General features: G+C 37.9%; 1 protein-coding gene across 2 annotated transcripts; it reads left to right on the forward strand.

Moving 5' to 3' along the window:
• Positions 1–1,096: 1,096 nt before the first annotated feature.
• LOC141299293 (uncharacterized) lies at positions 1,097–26,490 on the forward strand. Of its 2 annotated transcripts, XM_073829648.1 has the most exons (16): positions 1,097–1,286; positions 5,958–6,133; positions 6,503–6,628; positions 6,753–6,866; positions 6,991–7,104; positions 7,229–7,342; positions 7,472–7,585; positions 7,710–7,823; positions 7,948–8,061; positions 8,290–8,328; positions 8,692–10,632; positions 11,995–12,168; positions 13,649–13,822; positions 15,574–15,747; positions 15,827–15,873; positions 25,410–26,490. In XM_073829648.1, exons 2-16 carry the CDS (start codon positions 5,979–5,981, stop codon positions 25,949–25,951), a joined length of 4,056 nt encoding a protein of 1,351 aa, XP_073685749.1. In that variant the 5' UTR covers positions 1,097–1,286; positions 5,958–5,978; the 3' UTR covers positions 25,952–26,490. The 2 variants fall into 2 exon arrangements, with proteins under 2 accessions (XP_073685749.1, XP_073685750.1); XM_073829649.1 differs by lacking the exon at positions 6,753–6,866.
• Positions 26,491–27,695: the final 1,205 nt, after the last annotated feature.

Genomic DNA, 27,695 nt, shown 5'->3' on the forward strand with positions numbered 1-27,695 from the left:
AAAATAGGACAACAAATTCCAGGCAGTTTTTTTTAAAGAAATTGTTGGTTTCATGGTCAAAAAAAGATTATTTTTATCATAAAAAATGGTGGAATAAACTTAATTTAAAAATAGTGGTTTAACTTTATTTTTCAAAGAAAAAGCTATATAGTAACAGGAATGAAACTGGGTAACAGGAATGAGTATTCATTATATTTGTATAGGAGTTTGAATACACATGCCCTCACGGATATAGTGAAGAGTGTTGAACATTGACTGGAGAGCTAACCTAGTGGTCTGCAGAGGCTTTTGTTAGGGTTATGTTTAGGGGTAGAGGACAGGTTATGAGATAAGATATAAATGAAAAATTATAAATATGTAATTAAAATTTATGTTTTAAATTATAACAAATTATGCCTTTTCAGTTTTTCTGCAGATATTGTTTTCTTACAGCAAAACTCACACTCAAATTCCATTCCATACATGAGTTTAATACATAATTGCCACAGGACAGACATTTCAAATTTTATACTTGCAGGAATGTAATATAAAACAACAATGCAGGATCAACCTTAAGTTTTCTCTGGGCAAAAACATTGTGTGGATAAAAGGCAGAAACACTGAGAAAAAGATGCATTTTCAAATGTATCTAGATTAATATGAATGTAGCCTAATATTTGCATTAATAAATCAGGTGAGAGTAGGCTACTCACTCCTGTTACTATTAAGTTACTCAGTTTTATAAGTATAGGATATATGAGTAACATGACTTAAAGAAAAACGATTATTAATATACGATGCTGTTATTATGAGAATATATTTTCAGTGAATTGTATAGTTAATTTCTATGCATGTTTGTACCTATAATGTCCTGAAAACAGAAATGGTACCCATTCGGTGGAATGGCCCCGATTTGAGATTAAGGACGTCTGTGTTACAATTACCAGCTGGAGTGCTCCTATGGGCCACCTGAGGGCACTCTACACCAGATTCTTGCCATTCATCAATGACTACATTCCACATAATCCTCTGCCGTGAGTCATCATCACTTATTGTCAACACCGATTGTTCTCATTAGTTCTGTCTATAAAAGGCAAATCAAACACTGTTAACGAGAGACTGAGCCCCTCCTGAAAACTGGACAGCTAAAAAGAACGAAAGGCAGGATTTATGTGTTGTTGTCGTCCAAGGCTTTCTGAGCATGCGCGTTCTGTGGATACGCCTTTGTGTGTCAAAACCGAAAGTAAGCTTGATAGGAAAATGCGAAATTTTGACGAATTGTAAACTGTTGTAAACATCACATTACGGTAAGTTCATATATAACCTCATGGTATCATGTCGTATTATTGTATATGTATATTATTTTATCATGTCGTATTATTGTTTTCGCATTCGAGTCGATATCATACTAAACTTGATCTTTAATCGTCAACCACCATTTTAGGGAGTTGTGACGCATGTAAAAATTGAAGTTCATCTTCGGGTTTATAAAGATGCCTAGCTGTATGGATTCTGCAGTTAGTTGAGATTATTTTACGGTTTCTTTAGAATATGAATGAAATATACAAAGGTGGAAATGTAAAATCTAAATTAAATACAAAATGCCACACCACTAAGGTCTGTGAATCGGCCTACAGAAGTGCTAAGTAATATTGCGAAATACACGTTTATGTTTGGTAGCGTGTGTGTGTGTGTGTGTGTGTGTGTGCTTCAGTGCATATAGGCTTGCATGTTATTTTACAATATTAAAGTGATAATGTTTGGTGTGGAATTCAAGCAGGGTTGTCAAGGGATAGAAATCATGTGACTTACTGGAAATGTCATATGTGGCCATAAAACCCATGAAACAGGATGTGTACCTCTTGTTAAGTCCACTCAGAGTTCGGTGACAAAGAATTTGGACAAAATTAAAATGATAAAAAGTACTACATTTTGTCATGTTTCTACATCAAATCTTATAATAACAAACGTGCGACATGTTTGAGTAAAGTGAGACCGTAAAATATATTAATAATATAAATAAGGTATCAAAAATAAATTTCAGAAATCTAGAAAAATTTAAATTTCAACTTGTATTTAAAATGCAGCAACTTTTTAGGTCTGCAATGTATTTACTTGTAAGAAAATGTTGTCATTCCATTGTACTTATGTTGGTGTTATTATATACCAATATTTATGAAGTTGAAAAATTTGTAATGACTGTTTTGTAGTTCTATAATTAAGGATGCATTGATACTGGTATTGGGCTAGATACTGCATTCATGTATTGTACTCATAAGAACACTCCGATACCACATAGCCAAAGTGCTTTGTCCAAATAGAGAATCATCAACAACAGAGAGCAAAATGGAGTTACATAAGACTAATGATGTCTATGTGTTACAATCACCAGCTGGGGTGCCCTTGATGGCCACCTGTCATTTATTTTTATTTATTGCAAGGTTTTTAGTATTACATTTGAATTTTTGAATGTTATTCTAATTTATAATTATTATTTTAAAATATTTAATCATTTCACCTAAAAGTTTGATCATGCAGCGTTTTTTTTTTCTTTTCTTTTTTTACAATATGGCAATTGTTGCACAATAGCTTACAAGCCTGATTTTGTAAGCTGTATGTGAGATGAGGTTCACACATACTCCGTTTGCATTCAGTCCATGTGAGGTATGCAAGTGGTGCAGAAGCATTGTGCTTTCACACAGGATTCCAGCTGTCTGTCACAAACACAACATTTAGGCAATACTTTTTTCAGCATTGCATTCTAAAAAAAACAATGGTTTAAAAATAACCCATCTTGGGTTAATTTTACTCAAGCAAATAGGGTTGTTTATTTAACCCAGCATAATGGGTTGATTTAACCTAGCTAATGTGTTTATTCATTTTTACCATTTACTATCCTATTTTTCACTTCATACATTAATGTTTACAGATTAACTCCTTTAAACGTTCCTAAAATACTCCAAACAACCACTGGTTTGCATGATATCCTCCTTTATTTTCCTTTAATTATAATTTACAGCATTGTTTATTTAATTTTTAATAGGCTATGCATATGACCTATATTAAACTTAAACATTAGAAGAAAAAAATTCAGGCTGCATTTCAGTCTAGCCGAAACATGCTGTTACTCTATAGCCTGCCCAAAAACAAACAGTAAATGGCTCTGAATCTGTGTCTTTATGAATAAAATGTATTTTATGCAAAGCATCAGGCTTTTCCATCACATTAAAAGACAGCACCTCAACCCAGAATTTGGTTTAAACAAATAATCCATAATTTAGAGAACCCAGGAGTGTGTAATTCTATTTTTACACCATACAGGAGTACACTCTTTCATAGTGTTGATGCGCAATAAATGTGAGCCACACATTATTCAATTAATTTTACTTAAGTTTCTTAAGCAAGCGGCAAAATATTTAAACCACTTTTCTTACGTTATCACAAACATTCTAAATTAAAACTTAACACTGACAGAAACGGTCAGCTCTACTGCCTTTTCTTTTGCATTTACAAGCAATCCTGTGGTTCATAAAGAGCTTTGTATTCCTACTTCCACAAATGCCATCTATTATTGCCTTATCTAAAAGTGATCTTTTCCTTTAAACGTAGCCAAAGCCATATACACTATATTGCCAAAAGTATTAGGACAACCCATTTTAATGAACCGGTTTGACTACTTTAGTAATTTCCATGAGTACAAATGTAAATGTTAAGGCATGTAATGATATTCTGGGAAATTGTGTCCTTCTAATTTTATCTCAACAGTTTGGACAGAACCCTTTTCTATTCTAACATGAGGATGCATCTGTGTATAAGGCAAGTTTCAAAATAAATAACTAATTCAGTCAGTGTGGAAGAACGTGACTGGTTTGCAGAAAGCCAAGTTTTAACCCCAGTTGAACACCTCTGGAGTGACTTTAAATGCAGACCTTGAGCCAAAAACCCATCACCATACACCAATGACTTGTACATTTACTATATGGATGAAATTTTTGGGACACCCCTTCTTTAGAATAGAACAGTGCCCTTCACTTTCAAAACTGTGGCAACAAAGATAAAAACATCATTTATGAATTTAAAAATTGTATTCCTATCTCTGTTGTAACCATTTTGGAAGTGTCTAAAATGACCGCAGCCATAATTACAAGTTATTGGAGTTTGGTGATGTGTTTTTGGCTAAAGGTATGCAGGTTCATCCACGCTGACTGAATCAATCATTTCCGTTTGAACCTTGCCTAATACACAAAGGCATTGTCATGTTAGAATAGAAAAGTCCCTGTCCGAACTGTTGCTATGAAATTAGAAGGACACAATTTCAAAGAATATAATTAAATGCTTAAACATTAAGATTTGTACTCATGGAAATTAATAAAGTAGTCAAACCTGTTCGTCAGAACGGGTGTCCCAATTCTTTTGGCAATATAGTGTATGTTGACTGTGAAACACAGTAGACTTTAATTAAATGCATTTATGGTGTGATTACATTTCTGTGTCAATCAATCCTAACTTTGACTGTGAACAACGCATGGTCAGCGTGTTAAGCACAGCAAAAATAGACTCAAAATAGTGTGTAAACGATCGCTGCACTGTTACAGATGCACCACTCCTGGAATGCACTGCACGACCAAAACCGAATGCAGTGTGAACGTTAACAAAAGTGCGAAAAAATAAAATAAAATAAAATAAAAAATAAATATATGTATGTGTAACCCTCTCTCTCTCTCTGCGCGTTTATCTGCCTCTAGCACCACCGCTGCTACTCTGCGTTGTGTTGTGTATGTTCCTGGTGGTAGAGATGAGACGCAGACACAAAGGGGTTCATTGGGATCGTGGCTTGACCGTTTATTCCACAGCACGGCATCTATAGTATTGATAACGTGAACTGCAATCAGTTTTTAAACTCTCATTGCATTTTTAAACTTGCACAAAGTCCATTTTTAATGAACATGAAATCGAATAACGTGCATATATTATCATACATAGCTTTGTATTAGCCACCCTGTATTAATCACATTCTAAAGAAATAAAACATTTTAACTCTCAATATTACTTAGCATTTAGATTGTTTTCAGTTTAAAACACAAAACATCCCAATAAAGTGAACTTTAGTGCGATAAGAACAAAGATATTTTACATTTCAGTTTCTACTGCCGTTAACATGACTTCCCTTTAGCAGGGAAGATGGATATCATTTATATATATGTATATACATTGCACAAGGAGTATGTGTGTACCTGAAGTTATGTGTGTGTGCACTTAAAGTATGCATGAGCGCAGTCTAACTGAATTAAGTCTTTGCTCAAAAGTATTCTTGTAGCTTTATAAAATAAACTGATGTCACATGGATTTTTATTGACCTCCTTTTTTGGGCCTGGGAATATTCTGTTACATCACTGTCTTTGCACTGTCAGAGAGCTCTCGGATTATATCAAAAATATCTTAACTTGTGTTCTGAAGAACACATTTTTGCCATTTACATTTTTGGGTAAACTAACCTTCTACTTTCGTTATATGAGTTGCTTTGGAATGTAAGTCACGGCACATTTCAGCTGATTAAGAATGTGACTTATGTTTCAGAAAATATTTTCAAAGCTGTTACAAGATTTTTGTGTAGGCTAGCGTGTGATTCCTTATTACAGGAAAACCGTGTGATTACATTACTGAGCTGCTGCAATGGAGCATTGATCTAATTTAGTGTATGTGCTGTGAGTTTAGCACTCATCAAAGCACAACAGCCACCATATATGCTTAGTTTTGTAGAAGATGATTAATTTTAATACATTTGTAGTGAGACACATTTTATTATTCTATTTCTGCACATGAACGCCTACAAATGAGCTTTTTTTTTGTGCAGCCCTAGTCTGAAGCACAAAATTCTTTAATTTTTATGCCATGCAATGAAATTCTAGTGTTTACTGTATCTCCTGGAATAATCACAATGTTATGTGTCATTTGTTCTCTTATGTTTCCATATACAGGTCTGAAGTCAGTTTCTCATTATGGGGAATAAAGGGAGCAATCAGAAATCTTCATCTCCAGATCCCAACTCTGCATCTGTAAACAGGGACAGATCCATGAATCCTCCTACATCTAGTGATGAAGCAGGGAACGAGGGTTATGTACATAACCAACATGTTATCAGATGTGAAATGAGGTAACTTCTTGTTGTGAACATACTGTTTACATACCCTTTAAAGTGTTTTTTTTTTTGGTAGAAGAGTGTAGGCAAAATATTGATTTGGAGTCATTGCTTGATATTTTGTTGTTTTCTACTTCCCATTTCAATTTGATTTAGATATGATTGCATTAGCTTAGCCATAATATAGAGTAAAGTGGGACTGTAGCATTATTCATGGTGTCAATAGAGAGGTATTTAAGGAGCATAGCTTTTTAAAGATAAGATAATATTCAAATTGATACTTGCTGATTTGATATTAACCTTGATTTTTGTGGAAGTGGATATTTCTTTATAAATTAAATGACGGACAGAACTAAAGGAAGATTTATTTCTGTGTTTTCGCAGTAACTCCGGGAGGAGGACGAGTGAGAGACGTTCATCTCCTGTTTTTAGCAGTGTGTCTATAAAGAGTGACATGTCAATGGATTACCCCACTAAATTCAGTGATAAACCAGTGACCTCTGACAAAAGGTTTGCACTGTTCTGTACTGGAGACAATAGACTGTCTTATACAAAATCACAGTTAATTTGAACTGATTATATTGTGTAAAATCCAGTGCAATGATGTTGATAATTTATGTCTTAAATTGACCAGCAAGGAGAGTCAGAGATCTTCATCTCCTGTATTCAGCTCTGTGTCTGTGAGGAGTGACATGTCAATGGATTACCCCACTAAATTCAGTGATAAACCAGTGACCTCTGACAAAAGGTTTGCACTGTTCTGTACTGGAGACAATAGACTGTCTTATACAAAATCACAGTTAATTTGAACTGATTATATTGTGTAAAATCCAGTGCAATGATGTTGATAATTTATGTCTTAAATTGACCAGCAAGGAGAGTCAGAGATCTTCATCTCCTGTATTCAGCTCTGTGTCTGTGAGGAGTGACGTGTCCAAGGATTACCCCAATTATTTCAGTGATAAACCAGTGACCTCTGACAAAAGGTTTGCACTGTTCTGTACTGGAGACAATCGACTGTTTTATACAAAATCACAGTTAATTTGAAGTGATTATATTGTGTAAATTACAGTGCAATAATGTTGGTAAATTATGTCTTAAATTTACCAGCAAGGAGAGTCAGAGATCTTCATCTCCTGTATCCAGCTGTATATCTATGAAAAGTGACATGTCCATGGATTACCCCACTAAATTCAGTGTTAAACCAGTGACCTCTGACAAAAGGTGAGACACTGTTCTGTACTGGAGAAAATTGACTGTCTTATACAAAAATCACAGTTAATTTGAACTGATTATATTGTGTAAATTACAGTGCAATGATGTTGATCAACTATTATGTTTTAAATTGACCAGCAAGAAGAGTCAGAGATCTTCATCTCCTGTATTCAGCTCTGTGTCTGTGAGGAGTGACATGTCAATGGATTACCCCACTAAATTCAGTGTTAAACCAGTGACCTCTGACAAAAGGTTTGCACTGTTCTGTACTGGAGACAATAGACTGTCTTATACAAAATCACAGTTAATTTGAACTGATTATATTGTGTAAAATCCAGTGCAATGATGTTGATAATTTATGTTTTAAATTGACCAGCAAGAAGAGTCAGAGATCTTCATCTCCTGTATTCAGCTCTGTGTCTGTGAGGAGTGACATGTCAATGGATTACCCCACTAAATTCAGTGATAAACCAGTGACCTCTGACAAAAGGTTTGCACTGTTCTGTACTGGAGACAATAGACTGTCTTATACAAAATCACAGTTAATTTGAACTGATTATATTGTGTAAAATCCAGTGCAATGATGTTGATAATTTATGTTTTAAATTGACCAGCAAGAAGAGTCAGAGATCTTCATCTCCTGTATTCAGCTCTGTGTCTGTGAGGAGTGACATGTCAATGGATTACCCCACTAAATTCAGTGATAAACCAGTGACCTCTGACAAAAGGTTTGCACTGTTCTGTACTGGAGACAATCTTTTCCACACAAACTTCATCTCTTTAGTCAATTAATGTGATTTCAATTTCAGTGTAATTTTTGTAAACCTTTATTTACAGCATTTTAACAGATTTGTAATGAGTAGTGCATAGAAAACTGTTGTCAGAAAACTGTTGTTGTCTGCCTTTTCTTCTTCTAAAGGAATAGTCATTTCTGTGTGTTTTCTCATTAACTCCAGGAGGTGGAAGAGTCAGAGGTCTTCATCTCCTGAATACAGGTGTGTATCTCTGAAGAGTCACATATCAATAAATAAGCATCCAAAATTCAGTGATGAATCAGTGTGTCTCTCACTCAGTGTGTCAACATTATTAAAAAATGTATAACAGTGTCATGAACATCAAGTGAGTGGTTGATCTTTTTTCACTAAAGCAGTTAAATCAATCTAGATTTTTTTTTTATGGCTATTGCTGATATCATGGCAAGCGGAGTGAAATCAAGGATTTAAAGTTTGTTGCTTGTTATATAGAAAATAGAGGATAAAGATATGTTGATTTATTGTGTAATTTACTTTTCTTTGTGTACATTAAACTCTTATTTTTCACAGTTAATAATTATTATTATATTTATTTTTATTGCATAGATATTATCAGACTGGAGAGCAGGATTCCCATGAACCACTGGATGATGTCTTTCAGAGAGTCAAAAAGCAGCATAAAACCAGCATGAAGAACAAATACGAGAGATTATTTGAGGGAATAAAACTCATGAAGAATGAAACCCTCCTGAACAGCATCTACACACAGCTCTACATCATAGAGGGAGAGAGAGAAGGAGTGAATGAAGAACATGAGGTTTCACAGATAGAGAAAACAGCCAGAACACAACACTCACAAGACACTCCGATCTACTGCAATGACATCTTTTCCTCACATCCTGGTTCAGGTGAGGCTGTAAAGAAGATTGTTGTTACTAAAGGCATCGCTGGAGTCGGAAAAACGGTCTCTGTTCAGAAGTTCATTCTGGACTGGGCCGAAGGAAAAGCCAATCAGGATGTAGATTTCATGTTTGTGCTTACATTTCGAGAGCTGAACTTGATCCGAGATCATCAGTACAGTCTTCACAGACTTCTGCTGGACTTTCATCCTGAACTTCAAGATCTGGACTCAAAGATTTATGAGGAGTGTAAAGTTGTGTTCATCTTTGATGGTCTCGATGAAAGCAGAATCACACTGATGTTTTCAGATGATCAGAACGTTTGTGATGTGACTGAGACTTCATCAGTGGATGTGTTGATGTCAAACCTCATGAAAGGAGAACTGCTTCCCTCTGCTCTCATCTGGATCACCTCCAGACCAGCAGCAACCAATCAGATCCCCGCCGAATACATCAACCGTCTGACAGAAATTCAGGGATTCAATGAGCCACAGAAGGAGGAATATTTCAGGAAGAGAATCAGTGACCAGCATCAAGCCAGCAGAATCATCTCACACATCAGAAGAACAAGAAGCCTCCACATCATGTGCCACATCCCCGTCTTCTGCTGGATCTCATCCACTGTGCTTCAGAAGATCCTGGAAGAAGATCTGAGTGCAGAAATCCCTCAAACTGTGACTGAAATGTACATCCACTTCCTGTTGATTCAGATCAACATGAGGAACCAGAAGTATGAAGAGAGAGATCCAGAGAAACTCCTGCAGTCAAACAGAGAAGTGATTGTCAAACTTGCTGAAGTGGCTTTCAAACAGCTGATGAAGGGCAATGTGATGTTCTATGAGGAGGACCTGATTGAGAGTGGCATAGACGTCACTGATGCCTCAGTGTATTCTGGGATTTGCACTGAGATCTTTATGGGGGAATCTGTGATTCATCAGAGGAAAGTCTACAGCTTCATTCATCTGAGTGTTCAAGAGTTTCTGGCTGCTTTCTATGTGCTTTACTGCTATTTAACAAAGAACATGAAGTCACTGATGTCGGTTCAGGATGAATTCAGATCTTACAGATTTGATAATGTCTCCTTAAATAATGTACTAACAACAGCAGTAGATGAAGCCCTTAAGAGTGAGAATGGACAGCTGGATCTGTTCCTGCGGTTCCTGCTGGGCGTCTCACTGGAGTCCAATCAGAGACTCTTACAGGATCTACTGACACACACAGAAAACAGCTCAGAGAGCATCAGGAGAACAACACTTTATATTAGAGAAACAATCCGGGGTCTTCCCACTGATGATGATGATGATGATGATGATGGGCTGCCTGTAAATGCAATCAATGGGCTGCAAAAAAAACGGCAAATGCTACACAAAAAAATATATCAACATGGACTCTCCACTGAAAGATCCATCAATCTGTTCCTCTGTCTGCTGGAAGTGAAAGATCAGACTCTGTCCAGAGAGATTCAGGAGTTTGTGAAATCAGACAAACACTCAGAGAAGAAACTCTCTCTTGTTCACTGCTCAACAATCGCCTACATGCTCCAGATGTCAGAGGAGCCGCTGGATGAGCTAGACCTCAAGAAATACAACACATCAGATGAGGGCAGAAGACGACTGATACCAGCTGTGATCAACTGCAGTAAAGCTCTGTGAGTGTTTAATCATTAACCCTCTGGGGTCAACAAATGTGCCAGCATTTTTGATCATACAGATAAGAGCAATACGTCATTTAAATCTGTAATGGATTTACTTTTATTTGTATGCTCTCATAATAACAAAACACTGTTTTTGTAAAATAAAGAAAATATACAGTGTGCACTTTCAAAACGCAATAACTTGAATTAAGTCAAATTTTCTCTGATAAAGTTAGTGTTTTTGTGTTATTTTAAAAATTTTAGTTTTTTCATTAACCATACTTTGTTTTCTTAAAAACCCAGTCATGTAGAGGTTTGTGCGGGACAATTTTACAACTTAGAACAATTTTCTTCCTGACCTGACCATTCCCTTTAAATTTAGATCTTGTTTCCGGAATCTCACAATTAAATTTCCACTACTGAAAGAGAGAGATAAATTTAGTCTGCACAAAAATTGTATTTGTTATTTTGTTTGTCTTAGAAAGATACAAAATTCATGTAACACTTTGCTGTCAAAGCAAAAATTGTTGCGGAGAAAATAAAAATGTAGCTTGTACAAAAATTGTAGCATATTTATTTTTATTCGTCTTGTCAAAATACAAAATTCGTTAAACATTTTGCTGTCAACAGTAGAAAGGGTCACAGAGAAAAAAATAAATATGTGTAATTTAAAATTATAAGCAAAATATGAACAAAATCGTTATGCACATACTGTGCGCACAGACCTCACAAAAAAATGCATTGCGCAAAAAGCATTGGGTCATGTGTTCATAATAGTACTGAGTTAAGACTGTACTAGTGGTCGATAAGAATGTTCTTATCTGTTTTGAAAGGATTTGATAGACTGTCCACTCCAATTCAAATTACACCAGAGTTACTGATTGCCACAGTGTTTTATTCAGAAATAAAAAGTAGAAAGGGTTCTTAAACATTATGGTGTTCTGGTAATGTTTTCAGCGGCAAGTTTTATTTTGGTTGCCAGAATATTTTCTTAAAAGGTGGGATAATATTCTCTAAAAACGTTCTACAAATGTTTATTGATAACATTGTTAGAAAATTATCCCCTCAACATTGTAATATGCATTTTATCTGGAAGCTTTCCATTGGACATTGGATGTGGACTCTAATGTTGCTAAGATTTTGGTTGAAAGTAAAAACCCAAGCTTTGTATGATGAGGCTCCAACTTAAATAATTTCAAAAACGGCATTATCAGCTTCACTTATTATAAACCAGATTGGCTTTATTTCTGTCATACCTTTACAAAAGGTCTTATTGAGATTAACAGAGGTTTAGATGTTGATGTCTTTTTGAAAGTAATAGTTTGGTTGGTGAGAAGCATTTATAGATGTTTTTGTTTTATTTTTTATCTCTTCTAGACTTTCCGGCTGTTATCTCTCAGATCAGCATTGTGAAGTTATGTCATCAGCTCTACAATCCTCAAACTGTGTCCTGAGAGAGCTGAATCTGAGTAACAATGATCTGCAGAATTCAGGAGTGAAGCTGCTCTCAGATGGACTGATGAGTCCAAACTGTCTGCTGGAGACACTGAGGTTTGATTTTTATATTTATTTTGTGTGATTTTGCACAGTTTAAATTTAAATACAATTAAAGGATTCATTTAATATTTAACCAGATTTATTTAATTTTCCTGTCTCTGTACCAATAGTCACACTATTATTGAAGAAAATGGTAATAAAACTAGAGATGCCCCAATTAACCAGCTAGTGATCAGATTTTTTGCATGATCGACCGGCCGGTCAATCTCTCGTTATACCGATTCCGAGCCGATCCTTTTATTGACAGCGGTGCAGGTGATGACGTCATAGCCACGTGCACACTCATGGTTGCATGTAAACATGTCGTTGGTGTGGAAGTTCTTTTCTGTGAGAAAGGTGATACAAAGATCGCAGTTTGTAACATTTGTAAAGACAAAATACAATGTGGGGAAACAACCACAAAAACGTTTGGAACAACAAACATAATAAGACACCTAAAACCCCATCAGTCAACTGAATATGCCCAGTTTGAAATGGGGAAAGCAGTTAAAGCTAAAAATGCTGTGCTTGTTTATGTGGTAGATCGCTCCCCGCCGCTCTGCATATTTTGCATGTCTCTGTTAGTTAACACACCTGATTCAGACAACCAGCTCATTAGAATTGAGCTGTGTTCCAATTGACATGGTCCCTGCACAGTGTTCATTGCTCCCTACTCCCTGAGCAGGGGGAATCCGTTGAAGTTTACTACACTTCGGAACATTTATTCACATATTTGTTCAGTGCCACCGCATACAACTTCTTCACACACAGCTTCAAATGGAACATATACGCTCGCTTCAAACTAATAGTTCAAAGTGAGCGAATATATTCCATTTAAAGGTCATTAAAGCGTGCGAGATGTTAATTTAAGTTGTCACACTTAACCATTCTCTAATAAGTTTTGTCTGTGTGTGAAGATGCTGTATGCGTAGCGCAAATATGTGAATGAATGTTTCAAAGTGTAGTACTGCTGGATTAACCGGTGACAAGACAGAAATGCTTCTCTTTAAACAGGTAGAAATTAATGGCATATTTTTCTTCATAAAGACACAAAGTGCACTTTTTGTTATTAAAGTTATTGTTGTGAAATGATTCTGTAATTAAATTTAAAAAAAAATCTTCCATAAAAAAATTAATTGAAGAAAAGTAGATTTTTGTTAGTTAGTCTACTTTGTTCATTTTATTTTATTTTATTTTATATATAACGTTTTCAAGGCACAGAGCACTTTATTTTGTAAAAGTTATTTTATTGTGAGAAGAACCTGTAATGTTTAATAATTTATTTTATTATAAAAAAAAATGAGAGATTTCTGTATAAGCTTTCATTACAGTTCTAAAAACTAAAAAATCGGAATTGGCAAAAATCGGAATCGGCAGGTAACACTTACTGAAAAATCTAAATCGGCCAAGAAAGTTGCAATCGGTGCTTCTCTAAATTAAATATGTGAACTTGAAACTATTGAATTAATGGGTAATTATTGTTTTTTTTGTGTAGACTGTGCAGATGTAATCTCACTGGTCAGTGTTGTGAGATTTTGTCTTCAGTTCTTCAATCCTCAAATTGTGTCCTGAGGGAGCTGGACCTGAGTAACAATGACCTGCAGGACTCTGGCGTAAAGTTTCTTTCTGATGGACTAAAGAGTCCAAACTGTCAGCTGGATTTACTGAGGTATTTAAGAACACCATAAGAGATAATTTGCAGTCTGCTGGTCATAATGAACCTTAGAGTTTTGAGAGTTTAAGGTTTTGTTAAACACCAAGAAAAAAAAACAATGGACAGTAACTGATAAACAACCAAAAAACCGAACAGCCTTCTCTATTTTTATAGACCAATTGCAGTTCACAGCATAAATGAGTGCACCCCCTCTGAATAAATATAAAATATGTATTTTCCTAATGATCACTAATAATTCATGGAAAGATTGCAAAATTGAAATGTATTAAACATATACTTATTAAATACAAAAAATACATGCTAATATCATCTGTAAAATAACAACAAATAACCAATTTTGTTTAAATGAAGGATTGCAAAAATGAGTACACCCTAGATTTATGTCCGCAAATCTCCTCTCTACAGAATCCCCCACAGTTGCTCAAGAGTGTTAAGATTCGGTGAAGTATTTTGACCTTGATAGAATGAATATCTTCATTGTCATGCAGAAAAAATGCCCAACAATGCAGGGAATGAGGAGAGGGTAGCGTCTTCAGTTTTAGTCTTTTGTATTACATCACACTATGCTGTGTGAATTCATGACAGCGCTGATAAAGCACAACTTTCTCACACCTACATCCTTATAGGAGAGATTTACTAGCCCTGAGGGAACCAGACACAGGCCCAGTAAATTTACTAGCACTGTGGGAACCAGGCACTTCCACACGCACTCCTCCACTAGCATCACTAGGACATTTTGGATACTTTTTGGATCCGAAATGATTGACTTGTTCTCTTGAGACAATAGTATGGATTCCCAGAAGTCTATATTTTGTGAATACAGGCCTTGGAAGAGGTTAAATGGGTTTATTGTGCTTTGGCTACAGTAGGTAACTCTAGTGGTGTCAACAACCATACATGTCACTTCTGCAGGCTGCGTCATACTCTGTGAGGTAAATTTTCATGGCTTTTGCTGGCTCTAAGACACTTGCATTGTATTTCTCCTGCTATTTTTTCAGCAAAAGAATCACTAATGACTAAATGGAATCCTAAAGTGAAGACCTGATTATTTCAGGAGCCTTGTCACAAGTCTGTTGATTTGAGTGTCAGTGGTACTTCTTCTGTATTTACACACTTCAATATACAATATACTACAATCCTCAATATACTTAACTGTTGATCAGAAATTGCCTTAAACCTACACTATTTTTTTAGGAACTTTCAGCAGGGTGTATTCATTTTTGGAACAACATTTTATTGTTTTGATGATAAAATCTTTTTCCTGAACAATTTTGACATTTCTTCTTTGGTAAATGATCAGTCGTTGTTGGAACATTATAACTTCAAAGAACCCTAACATGTCTTCAGCTAGAGTAATTGCTGAATTTAGGTTTTAGAGGAGGTGTACAGCTCATTTATGTAAAAATTTTCACTGTTTTGAAAAGAATAAATAAGATGAATATTCAAAAGCTTTAAACCAGATATTATTTAAAGAAGAGAAAAATAAATGTTCAGAAAAAATGGATACAAAATAAAAAAAAATCATTAGATTACCTCCAAATTGTACATCTTTTTGGTGAGCTAAGCTCACTAAAACATAACCGTTCTCTTTTAATGATATAGAACATCTCTTTTAGCCATTTTATCAAGTTTTGTCATTCTGCTACATGTGTGGACATATAGTGGAAAAATGTTGTGCCTCACAGAACCATGGTGCTAGATGATCTGACTGTATCTGTAGATGATCTGACTCTGTGTGTCTGTAGGTTGTCTGGCTGTATGGTGACAGAGGAAGGCTGTGGTTATTTGTCATCAGCTCTGAGTTCAAACCCCTCACACCTGAGAGTGCTGGATCTGAGCTACAATCATCCAGGACAATCAGGAGTACAGCTGCTCAAACACAAACTGGAGGATTCAAACTATAAACTGGAGAAACTAAAGTATGTCAAACACTGATTCTGACATACTAAATGTGTGAATGATGCAGATCTACATTAATGTGTGTTTGTGTGTTTATAGTGTGGATCATGGAGGAGAGATCAGGATCAAAGCAGGACCACAAAAGTGTAGGTCTACACACGCACAAACACACTCAGATGTTTTTTGACTGCATTACTGAGATTTTCTTATAGATTTAACTGTTTTTCTGTTAGGTTAATGCTATTTTCATGGCCTAACCCTAAACACTAACCCACAACTCTCACAGAAACCTGTGCAGAACATTAAATGTAATTCGAAACAAACATGCAAACATGCTGGCTCATTAAGTTGCATTTTTCCTGATAACAGTAGTTGTTTTTCCATTCACCTATTTTTATGCGTACTTTGGAATATCGCATAAAAATGCTTGAAACGCTCGAAAGATGGATCAAAAGTATGCACAAATCAGTAGGATAAACTTTATCAAATAAGAAAAATTGTGCAATAACTACAATGGAAACACATTGACCAAATAAAATCCTCCGTGTATTAAAAAAAGTCATGTGACTTTACATGATGGGATGGGATAACTGGACTAACCAGCGGACCTATCTTAGAATCAGTGCAGAGCATCAGAAATGTTGATTTGGCCATTCTGAAATGCCAGAAAAAAGTCTTTCAAACTATTTCTGTATAATTCTCTCACACGACATTCCCAAACAGCAGGCTGTCACAACATGGATATGGAGCCAGAGGTAAGTATAAAACAGTAACAGTAAGTTTATTGATACAATGGTAAACAATATGCAGCAGGTTTTGAAGTAAGTATTCTTATCTGATAAGTTCACATGCACAGGTAAGCTGATCCAATGGAAAAGATGGAGACACACAGAATCCAGAGCAGTCATGGAGATCAGAGAGAAAAGGGGTGTGATCCGTAGACCAGATGCTGACTGAATGAATAGTCCAGGTATATATATAGGAGTGTGGTAAGTGGAATCAGGTGATTTCAATAGGGTGATTGGGAACCTGTGTGTGTCTTCAGGTAGCGTGGTCTGTGTGTCTGGCTGTGGTAGAACTCTGACATTATCCGACGTCGAGGGCGACCTCGAAAACGAGTGGCAGGACATTCTGGGTGGCTCTGATGAAAATCCGTCAAGAGTTGGGGATCGAGGATATTGTCTCTGGCCACCCAAGATCTTTCAGGTCCGTACCCCTCCCAGTCTACAAGGTATTCCAGACGACCTCGACATCGTGAATCCAGGATCTCTCGTACTGTGTAGACTGAGGGTTGATCCAGGATCTTGAGAGGAGGAGGTTCAGGTTCAGCTTCAGCTCTGGGGTTCTTTGTGGCAGAGGGAAAATAAGGTTTAAAGAGTGAACCGTGAAATGTGGGATGGATTCTGTACCTGGGTGGGAGCTGAAACTGATATGTCACTTTGTTTATCTGCCTCAGGACCTCGAATGGACCGATGTAGCGGGGACTCAGTTTGCGACAAGGTAATCTCAACCTGATGTCTCTCGTAGATAACCAGACATTGTCTGCAGGTTGGTAGGTTGGAGTGGGTCTTCTACGGGCATCGGCGAATTCTTTGTGGCGTCGGATAGCACGTTGGAGGTGACGATGAGCTGAGTCCCACACTCTCTCGCAACCAGTAGTCAACAGCTGGAACATTAGTGGGTTCCTCCGTCCAGGGAAACAGCGGAGGCTGAAAACCGAGTATGCACTGGAAGGGTGTTAATCTGGAGGTATCCTGGCGCAGGGAGTTTTGTGCATACTCGGCCCACGGGAGGAACCTGCTCCAGCTGTGTTGGTATGACCGGAGGTAACATCCAAGCTCTTGGATCTTCCTCTCAGTCTGGCCGTTAGTTTGAGGATGATATCCTGAGAAGAGATTGACAGAAACACCAAGTGATTTGAAGAAAGCCTTCCAGACATGAGAAATGAACTGTGGACCCCGGTCCGACACGATCTCCTCGCAGAGACCAAAGTGACGGAATACATGCTGGAATAGTAGCTCGGCGGTGTCCATTGCCGTAGGTAGGCCTGACAAGGGGATGAACTTGCAGGCCTTCGAGAAACGGTCTATTATTACCAGCACGCAGGTGTTACCTTCGGAGTCTGGGAGATCAGTCACAAAGTCTACCCCAAGATGGGACTAGGGTCTTTGTGGGATGGGTAATGGAACCAGCTTTCCTGTAGGCAGATGACAAGGAGTGTTAGTGGTGGCACAGACTGAGCAGCTTTAGACGTACCTGATGACATCACAGTTCATACTGGACCACCAGTAACGAGATTGTATGAGAGAGTGGCTTCTTGGATCCAGGTGTCATTCTCCCACTGGATGGGGCTAAAAATCAGGTCTGGATGTATGATGTTCTCAGGTTCGGTTAAAGCATCACTGGAGAATTGTCTGGATAAGGCATTAGCAGGTATGTTTTTGGATCCTGGACGGTAGGTAATCTCGAATTGGAATCGGGTGAAAAACAAAGCCTATCTGGCTTGCCGAGGGTTGAGTCTCTTGGCTTCATGGAGGTATTGAAGCTTCTTATGGTCTGTGATGATCAAGAATGGATGGTTAGCCCCTCCCAGCCAATGACGCCACTCTTCCAAGGCAAGTGTGATGGCAAGTAACTCACGATTGCCTACGTCGTAGTTCTGCTCCGCCGGAGACAGCTTCTTCAAAAAAAATAGGCACAGGGATGGAGGAGAGTGGAATCACCAGCTGCTTGCGACAGAACTGCTCCGACGCTGATGGTAGATGCATCAACCTCTACAAAGATCTTCTTGAGTTGTTAGAAAGCTTTGTGGGCAGAGTTGTTCCAGACAAGGTGCGTGGGATGGCCACGTAGGAGGAAGGTCAGAGGTGCAGTGATGAGACTGTATTTCTGGATGAAACGACGATAGAAGTTGGTAAATCCAAGGAATCGTTGGAGTTCTTTGATAGTACTGGGTTGGGGTCATTTCAGAATGGATTGCACCTTGTCTTGGTTCATCTGCACACCCTCGGGGCTGATGTTATAGCCCAGGAACTGAACCTTCTTTTGGTGGAACTCACATTTTACCAGCTTCAAATAGAGTTGGTGATGATGTAGGACTTGGAGGACCTGACGGACGTGCTGGCGATGTTCGGCCTGGTTCCGGGAATAAATCAAGATTTGGTCAATATACACAACCACAAATTTGTGAAGTAATTCTTGGAACACCTCCTTCATAAACGTTTGGAAGACTGGGGGACTAATGGACAAACCATATGGCATAACCCGTTATTCAATAGTGGCCTGTAGGTGTTATGAAAGCCGTCTTCCACTCGTCTCCCTCAAGAATACGAACGAGGTTGTAGGCACTCCGCAGGTCCAGCTTGAAGAAAATGTTAGCCCCACGAATTTCCTCAGCTGGCAGGAACGAGTGGTAGAGGATATGGTTGCTGAGGGATCTGGGAGTTGAGCTGTCTGTAATCAATGCAGGGGCGGAGACCTCCATCCTTCTTGCCCACGAAGAAGAAGCTGGAAGCAGCTGGTGAGGTGGATGGTCGAATAAACCCCTGCTTAAGAGCCTCCTGGATGTACTCCTCCATCGCCTGGCGCTCTGGGTTGGACAATGGATAGACACGTCCCTTAGGTAGTTGAGCACGAGGTAGCAGATCAATGGCACAATGGCCGTTGTGGAGGAAGATGGGTGGCAGCTTGCTTGCTGAACACATCTGACTAGTCCAAGTACTCCGCTGTGAACTCCACCTTACTGTCGTTGTCTGGACTCTCAATCTTGGTAGAAGCGATTGATAGAGAACAGAAATAATAGATGGCAAATGAGTAAAACAGTTTTTCAAACAATGCTTACTCCAGCCGATGATGTCACATGGGTCCCAGTGGATTTCCGGATGGTGTCGATGGAGCCAAGGGCGTCCCAGAATGATGTCAGTGGTGGAATTCTCCTGTACCAGAAGTTTTATCTGTTCTTGGTGAAATCCGCCCACGTCCAAGTGGTTTTCCTAGTATGGTTTTGACTGTAAATGCAGGTAAATGGCGTTGACGAGGTAGCTGAAGGAGATCTAGACATTCTTGGGAAATTAAGTTTCCAGATGCAACTGAGTCAAGTAATGCAGATAGACAGAGTACTTTCAGCAGTATGAACGGTCACAGGAATCAAAGGAAGATGAGCAGTTTCAATGTCTGACTGGTTAGTATCACCACTGGACGTGGGGATCTGACGGGACAGTTCCATAGAATGTGACCAGGTTTTCCACAATACAGACAGAGTTTGGAAGATATTCTGCATTGACGTTCGGTCCAGGATAGGCGTGTAGAATCCACTTGCATGGGTTCTGGTACAGGAGAGCAAGAGCAAGCTGCCACCGTAGTGGACTGAGCGGTTTCTGATGGCTGGTAGGCAGCTAGGCGTTGAGAAATCCTAGTTGTTCTTCGTAGGAAAGTCTCCAGCCCGATGGAATCATCATATAAGGCCATAGCAGCACGAAGATTGCCGCTTTGAAATTATTGATGAGTTCAGTGAGTGGATTGGTGCGGGTGCTTCTTCGTTGTCCATAATGTTGTAGATCTGGGCCCGTATTCACAAAACATCTTAAGGCTAAAAGTAGCTCCTAACTTGCTGATTTAGGAGAAAATCTTAAAAATAATTGGCGTGTCAGTCCTAAATTTAGGGCTCCTAAATTTTTGCTCAGAGTATTTCACAAAGTATTTTAGCACTAAAACAACCTAAACCTGTGAAATGTTATGAGTAGTGAAGAGGACTCCTAAATCACTAAGACCAAATCCCAAACTATCCAAAATTGGCTATTGCTGGTAATCTGCCTCAGAATGTGAGCTTTTTATGAACACCTTGCATTTATTTACCCACATAGGCATGCTTTTTTTTTTTTGCTTTTGGAGGTTATCTCCAAATTTGTCCTTTTGAAAGGTCATTGTCCGAAATTTTCTTCAGGTAAAAAATAAAGACCTCTCATTGCGTCAATCACATTTACATGCTGCCTCCAGAATGTCATAAAAAAAAAGGATCAGGTTAAATTTTCTGCATTTTTTGTATCCGTAGCAAAAATTTTGAGAGGTGTTTTGACAGTTTAGAGCCAGAATTGCGTCTGACAAGTTCATCTACTTGGTCTTGCAGCACAAATCAGTGTAAAGGTCTTTGAACACTTGAATTCACAAAAATTTGTGGTCTGCTTTATAATATATGGCTCCAGTAATTCTGGCAAAGCATCAAAGTTTACTGACATTCTTAAGTAAACTTAAAATGGCTGGGATAATCCCAGAGATCCTTTGAGAAAGTGCGCACAAAAAGTATTCTCTCCTTCTTCTCTATATCTTATAATGGGCTGGACCCAATATGTCCTTTCTTTTTTCTCTTTTTAAGAAGAAAGTGGACAACAAAATCATCCTCACTATATCCACGAATTGTTTATGAGAAAGCACACATTTAAGATGCTAACAATTAGCTGAACATTTAGTTGTTTAGTGACACTTAGCCTGCATTTTAAAAGCTTTATTTTTAAAAACATTTTTATTGTAAAACCTTTATTTGAATTTGGCTAAATAATATCATGCTCTACAATATTTTAATGAAATAAAAAACAAATCTCTGACAGAAACCCCTTCCCTATCAGCCAATCAACATGTGCATAGTTAGTTGGTATGCTGACATCATCCATAGCAACAAGGTCAACCCCGCCCTTACTCTTAGCTAAGACTTCTCTCTATTCCTTAGTAAAAGTTTGTCTCAGCAATATATTGGGTGAATTGTGAATACGGGCCCTGGTCTTTTGTCACAACATGGATATGGAAGCAGAGATGGAGGTAAGTATAAAACAGTAACGGTAAGTCTATTGATACAATGGTAAGCAATATGCAGCAGGTTTTGAAGTAAGTATTCTTATCTGATAAGTTCACATGCACAGGTAAGCTGATCCAACGGAAAAGATGGAGAGACACACAGAATCCAGAGCAGTCATGGAGATCAGCGAGACAAGGGATGTCATCCGTAGACCAGATGCTGACTGAATGAATAGTCCAGGTATATATAGGAGTGTGGTAAGTGGAATCAGGTGATTTCAATAGTCGGGTGATTAGGAACCTGTGTGTCTCTTCAGGGGGCGTGGTCTGTGTGTCTGGCTGTGGTAGAACACTGACACAGGAATCCACCTCCGAAAGCAATGACAGCATTTGTTGTGTTTTGTCTGCTTGCTCTGAGGCACAAGTAATTTGCCATATATGAAAATGTATTATAATTAGTGACTTCTCCTACTTTTCTGAGTAATATGTAGTGCCAATTCATCATAGTGTTTTCTTTGGCTAATTGGATGGAAATGGTACTACATTATAAATGTTTTATGCAATGTTCCAGTTTTGCGCAGTTAATTTTGAATTTTTTAATGGAAACATAGCTAGTGAAAAGAGGTTAAAATGCCCATAATTTTGATCGTCCAGGTCACGTCACCTTGCTTTAGTGCTTTTAACAATAAAGGTTGTGTCAAAGCAGCTTTTTGGAATTTAATAGGACAATAGTGTGTCAATAATGCAAAAAGACAACAGTAAACACAATTTTCAGTTAAAGAATAAGAAGTTTTATTTATACAGGTCCTTCTCAAAAAATTAGCATATTGTGATAAAGTTCATTATTTTCTGTAATGTACTGATAAACATTAGACTTTCATATATTTTAGATTCATTACACACAACTGAAGTAGTTCAAGCCTTTTATTGTTTAAATATTGATGATTTTGTTATACAGCTCATGAAAACCCAAAATTCCTATCTCAAAAAATTAGCATATCATAAAAAGGTTCTCTAAACGAGCTATTAACCTAATCATCTGAATCAACTAATTAACTCTAAACACCTGCAAAAGATTCCTGAGGCTTTTAAAAACTCCCAGCCTGGTTCATTACTCAAAACCGCAATCATGGGTAAGACTGCCGACCTGATTGCTGACCAGAAGGCCATCATTGACACCCTCAAGCAAGAGGGTAAGACAAAGAAAGAAATTTCTGAACGAATAGGCTGTTCCCAGAGTGCTATATCAAGGCACCTCAGTGGGAAGTCTGTGGGAAGGAAAAAGTGTGGCAGAAAACTCTGAACAACGAGAAGAGGTGACCGGACCCTGAGGAAGATTGTGGAGAAGGACCGATTCCAGACCTTGGGGGACCTGCGGAAGCAGTGGACTGAGTCTGGAGTAGAAACATCCAGAGCCACCGTGTACAGGCGCCAGGTCAAGCCACTTTTGAACCAGAAACAGCGGCAGAAGCGCCTGACCTGGGCTACAGAGAAGCAGCACTGGACTGTTGCTCAAATTTTGCATGTCATTCGGAAATCAAGGTGCCAGAGTCTGGAGGAAGACTGGGGAGAGGGAAAAGCCAAAATGCCTGAAGTCCAGTGTCAAGTACCCACAGTCAGTGATGGTCTGGGGTGCCATGTCAGCTGCTGGTGTTGGTCCACTGTGTTTTATCAAGGGCAGGGTCAATGCAGCTAGCTATCAGGAGATTTTGGAGCACTTCATGCTTCCATCTGCTGAAAAGCTTTATGGAGATGAAGATTTCATTTTTCAGCACGACCTGGTACCTGCTCACAGTGCCAAAACCACTGGTAAATGGTTTACTGACCATGGTATTACTGTGCTCAATTGGCCTGCCAACTCTCCTGACCTGAACCCCATAGAGAATCTGTGGGATATTGTGAAGAGAAAGTTGAGAGACGCAAGACCCAACACTCTGGATGAGCTTAAGGCTGCTATCGAAGCATCCTGGGCCTCCATAACACCTCAGCAGTGCCACAGGCTGATTGCCTCCATGCCACGCCACATTGAAGCAGTCATTTCTGCAAAAGGATTCCCGACCAAGTATTGAGTGCATAACTGAACATAATTATTTGAAGGTTGGCTTTTTTTGTATTGAAAACACTTTTCTTTTATTGGTCGGATGAAATATGCTAATTTTTTTAGATAGGAATTTTGGGTTTTCATGAGCTGTATGCCAAAATCATCAATATTAAAACAATAAAAGGCTTGAACTACTTCAGTTGTGTGTTAATGAATCTAAATGTATGAAAGTCTAATGTTTATCAGTACGTTACAGAAAATAATGAACTTTATCACAATATGCTAATTTTTTGAGAAGGACCTGTATAGCGCCTTTCCAAAGCTCAAGGTCGCTTTACATACAACAAGTAGTTTTATACATCCAAAATGGATACAAATGCATAATAAAGACACATATACAACATCTATCCATTATCCAGAGTACATATTAAACTGTCTGCTTTCAAGAGCCAGTTAAAAACATATCAAAGATGAGATGGTACGGAATGTAAGGGGAAATGTGTAATTTAGGAGCATTAACACTAAATGGCCTTCCACCTACAGTGAGGGATGGACAAAAGGCCAAATTGAGAAGATCTAAGAGACTGGTCAGGGCAGTTTGGTTGGAGTAGATGAAGCCAGATATGGTGGTGCAAGCCCATTTAGTGCTTTAAATGTTAGGATCAGTAACTAGTAAGATCATGCAGTAAAGGAGTAATGTGCACAGAACGTCTGATGGAGGTGAGGACTCTTGCTGCAGAATTTTGAATATATTGTAATCTTGCAATACATTTTTTGGGGGGTAGGCCTGCAAATAAATAATTGCAGTTATCTGGATGAGATGTGATTAAAGCATGAATTAGTATTTCACTATCAACTAGAGTAAGAGAAGATCGAAGATGTACAATATTATTAAGGTGGAAGGAGGAGTTTTTAACAAATAAAATAAATATGTTTAATTTTTAATTTTAAATAAAACAGCTAACTTATGGACAGATGAAGGTGTAACACAAATCCCATCAATGTCAAAGGACAGATCCATCGTTTTTACTGAAGTAAAAAACAAAAACAAATCAATAATTCAGTTTTGTCATTATTTAGGGAAAAAAAGACAGTTTATCATTAAATTCATATTTGTCATCCTACAGCTCAGCTCAGTTCAAATAGTATCTGTGCAATCAAGTCCATGATATCGCTGGAAATTAAGTGTCCCCAACTAAGCAAGCCAAAGGTGACAACAGGAAGGAACCAAAACTCCATCAGTGACAGAAAAGGAGAAAAAAAAGCTAGGGCCAGGCAAACCAGCAGTTTGTTCCAGGCTGTAGCAAAGTCAGATTGTGCAGAGGACTCATGATGGCCATCTAGGTGATGAGGTCCTCACTGGGAATCTGTCTCTGGGCTCATCTACAGATAAGAGCAAGACATCATTTGAAATTATAAAGCGTCTTTAAGGTTAACATTAGATTGAGCACCGTGTAAAATTGCTACTTCATACATCTTTTTACATCTTTCTATATTTGAGGTTGATGAATAATAGGTGAGCGTATGGATGTCCTGCCCAATGTACTATATTACCACACCAACCAGGCGTTACCGAATTGTTTGTCACGGACTGCGTGACTTTAGAAATGCATGGAATTTTTTTTTTCTGCAACTAAGCGACTAATAAAATTTTGGTCGACCAAGCCTCTTCGTGTCAACTAACGGTTAGTTGACTTAGAAGGCAGCCCTAGAAACCAGTTAAGTATATATTTATTTAATTAAGTTCCAACCTCTGCTACCTCTGCACATTAACCCATGTCTTGATTTATTTTTTTTTTGTTTTATTTCAATATATCTCATAATTTATAGATGTTTCTCTCTTCTTGTGTTCAGATGTCTGTTATCTCACTCTGGATCCAAACACAGCAAACACTCGACTCGTTCTGTCTGATGACAACAGGAAGATCAAATATGTGGAAGATCGTCAGCCGTATCCTGATCATCCAGAGAGATTTGAATATGCTCGTCAGGTTCTGTGTGTTGAGAGTCTGACTGGACGCTGTTACTGGGAGGCTGAATGGAGCGGACATAAGGCTGAAATAGCAGTGTCATATAAAGGAATCAGCAGGAAAGAAGAGAGAGGCTGTGAGTTTGGAGACAATGACAAATCCTGGAGTTTGACATGCTCTGCTTACAGTTTCTCTGTTAATCACAATAATAACAGACCTCCCATTTTTGAGCGTTCATCCTCTAATAGAGTAGGAGTGTATGTGGACGTGTCGATCGGCTCTCTGTCCTTCTACAGTGTCTCTGACACACACGCACTCACACACTTACACACATTATACACCACATTCACTGAACCTCTCTACGCTGGATTCAGGGTTGGTTATGAATCCTCAGTCTCTCTGAGTGATATTAAACAGTGTGAGTAACATATACTGTGTTACTGAAGGGTTTTCCAGAGTGTGACTGATAATTCTTTGTTAATCACTGATTACATCCTACATAATATGATGCCAAATATTCTAATTGTGATGATTCTTCTCTGGCTCTTTTTTGAATGTGTTTCCTCAGTTTTAATAAGTATATTTGTTTGGAAATAAACGATCTGAGGCGTTTATTTTTCTTCAAAAGGGCAACCTTATATTTATGCTGTTTAAATTTCTTTCTTTTGTATTAATTTGTCATTCATTCATAACATTTATCATTTAATAATATAATCATTTAAATAATAATTTGAACCATTAATATACTTATTTGAATTATATTATCTTATGACTGTGGTCTCAAGGGCTTTTTGTCTTCATGAAAAAGATAAGAAGGACAGTTTATGGAAACTCAAGGTTTATGGGTTGTTGTGAATCAGTTTGGTATAACACTGCATGTTGGATTTTTGTTGGTCAGACGAAGTCTGAGCATTGAAACTAATGCAACTAAGGCTATTCAATAAACTCTGCTTCTTTTTTCATCACTTTGTCTCCTGCTTCTGCTTTTTTCTGGCTTTGCTTGGTCAACTTCTTGGCGGATGTAAGACTTGTTTTGGGTTCCAGACAAGACTTACAGCTAACAGGTTTTGGGTATTATGCAATTTTGCTGATAAATTGTTCTGTTACAAGACAAAATAGATATTTTCTTATCTGGAATCATTAATTATCAACATGGAGGCATTGTTGGGTATTTGCGTAATGCGTAATCATTTTTGTGTGCCTTTGAGAGAGAATAAAACGGCAAGCTCTAGTTAAACGCTCACTCCCATCTCACGTGTTCTTCTTAGAAAATATATAACATAACTGGTGATGAAGATCTTTCGTACCATACAAAGTTGTTTTTTTTGTAAAGATAGTGAGTGTTGCAAGATATAGATATTCGTGGCGCGAATTTGTCAGATCGACTATGCTATCCTCCACAAAAGAGAAACAGAGTGAGCACACGTCAACCCCATAGAGAGCCACGATGGTCGGAGCAGAATGAGTTGTCTTCGCTGGAAGGAAAAACAAAATGGCAGGATTATTCAGTGGTATTGGATAATTTGATGAATCAATAGAACAGTGGAGTGCCTATACTGAACTTTTTGACTACGAAATCAAAGTTGTAACTATAATGCCAACTTTACTGAGTTTCATGAGTATGAAAACTTTAATCTGTTTCAGAGTTCGACACAGCCAGACAAACCAGATGGCATATCCTATCAGGAAATAGAGTTTACTCAAAGAGCAGTATTCACCGAAACCACTGATTAAAGCTGAGAGACTCAGATTCCACAAAAGAAATCAGCAAGATGGCAAATCTATCTCTCAATTTGTGGCAGTGTTGAAATGGTTATCTGAGCATTGTGAGTTTTACATGATGTCTGTTGTCTTAGAAGTAAGGCTATTTAAAAGCCATTACTAACTGAAAGTAACCTAACATTACAGAAGGCCATAGCTATCAAGGAACAAGTCAAACTCAGAAAAGACATGTTATCGATGCTGGAAATTGGGGCATCTGCATGGAGATTGTTGGTGCAAGGACATGAACTGTAGAAATGAACAAGGTTACTGGGTGACTCCTCGTCTGGATAGAAAACCAGTATGCATACAAGTGGACACGGGAGCTGCGGTTTCTTTGGTGTCAGAGACAACATTTAAAATCAATGCTGCTGCATTGAACACCTCAGTCGTCCAATATACCACTGGA

Source organism: Garra rufa, chromosome 23, assembly GCF_049309525.1.
Source record: "Garra rufa chromosome 23, GarRuf1.0, whole genome shotgun sequence".
Classification (NCBI taxonomy): Eukaryota; Metazoa; Chordata; class Actinopteri; order Cypriniformes; family Cyprinidae; genus Garra; species Garra rufa.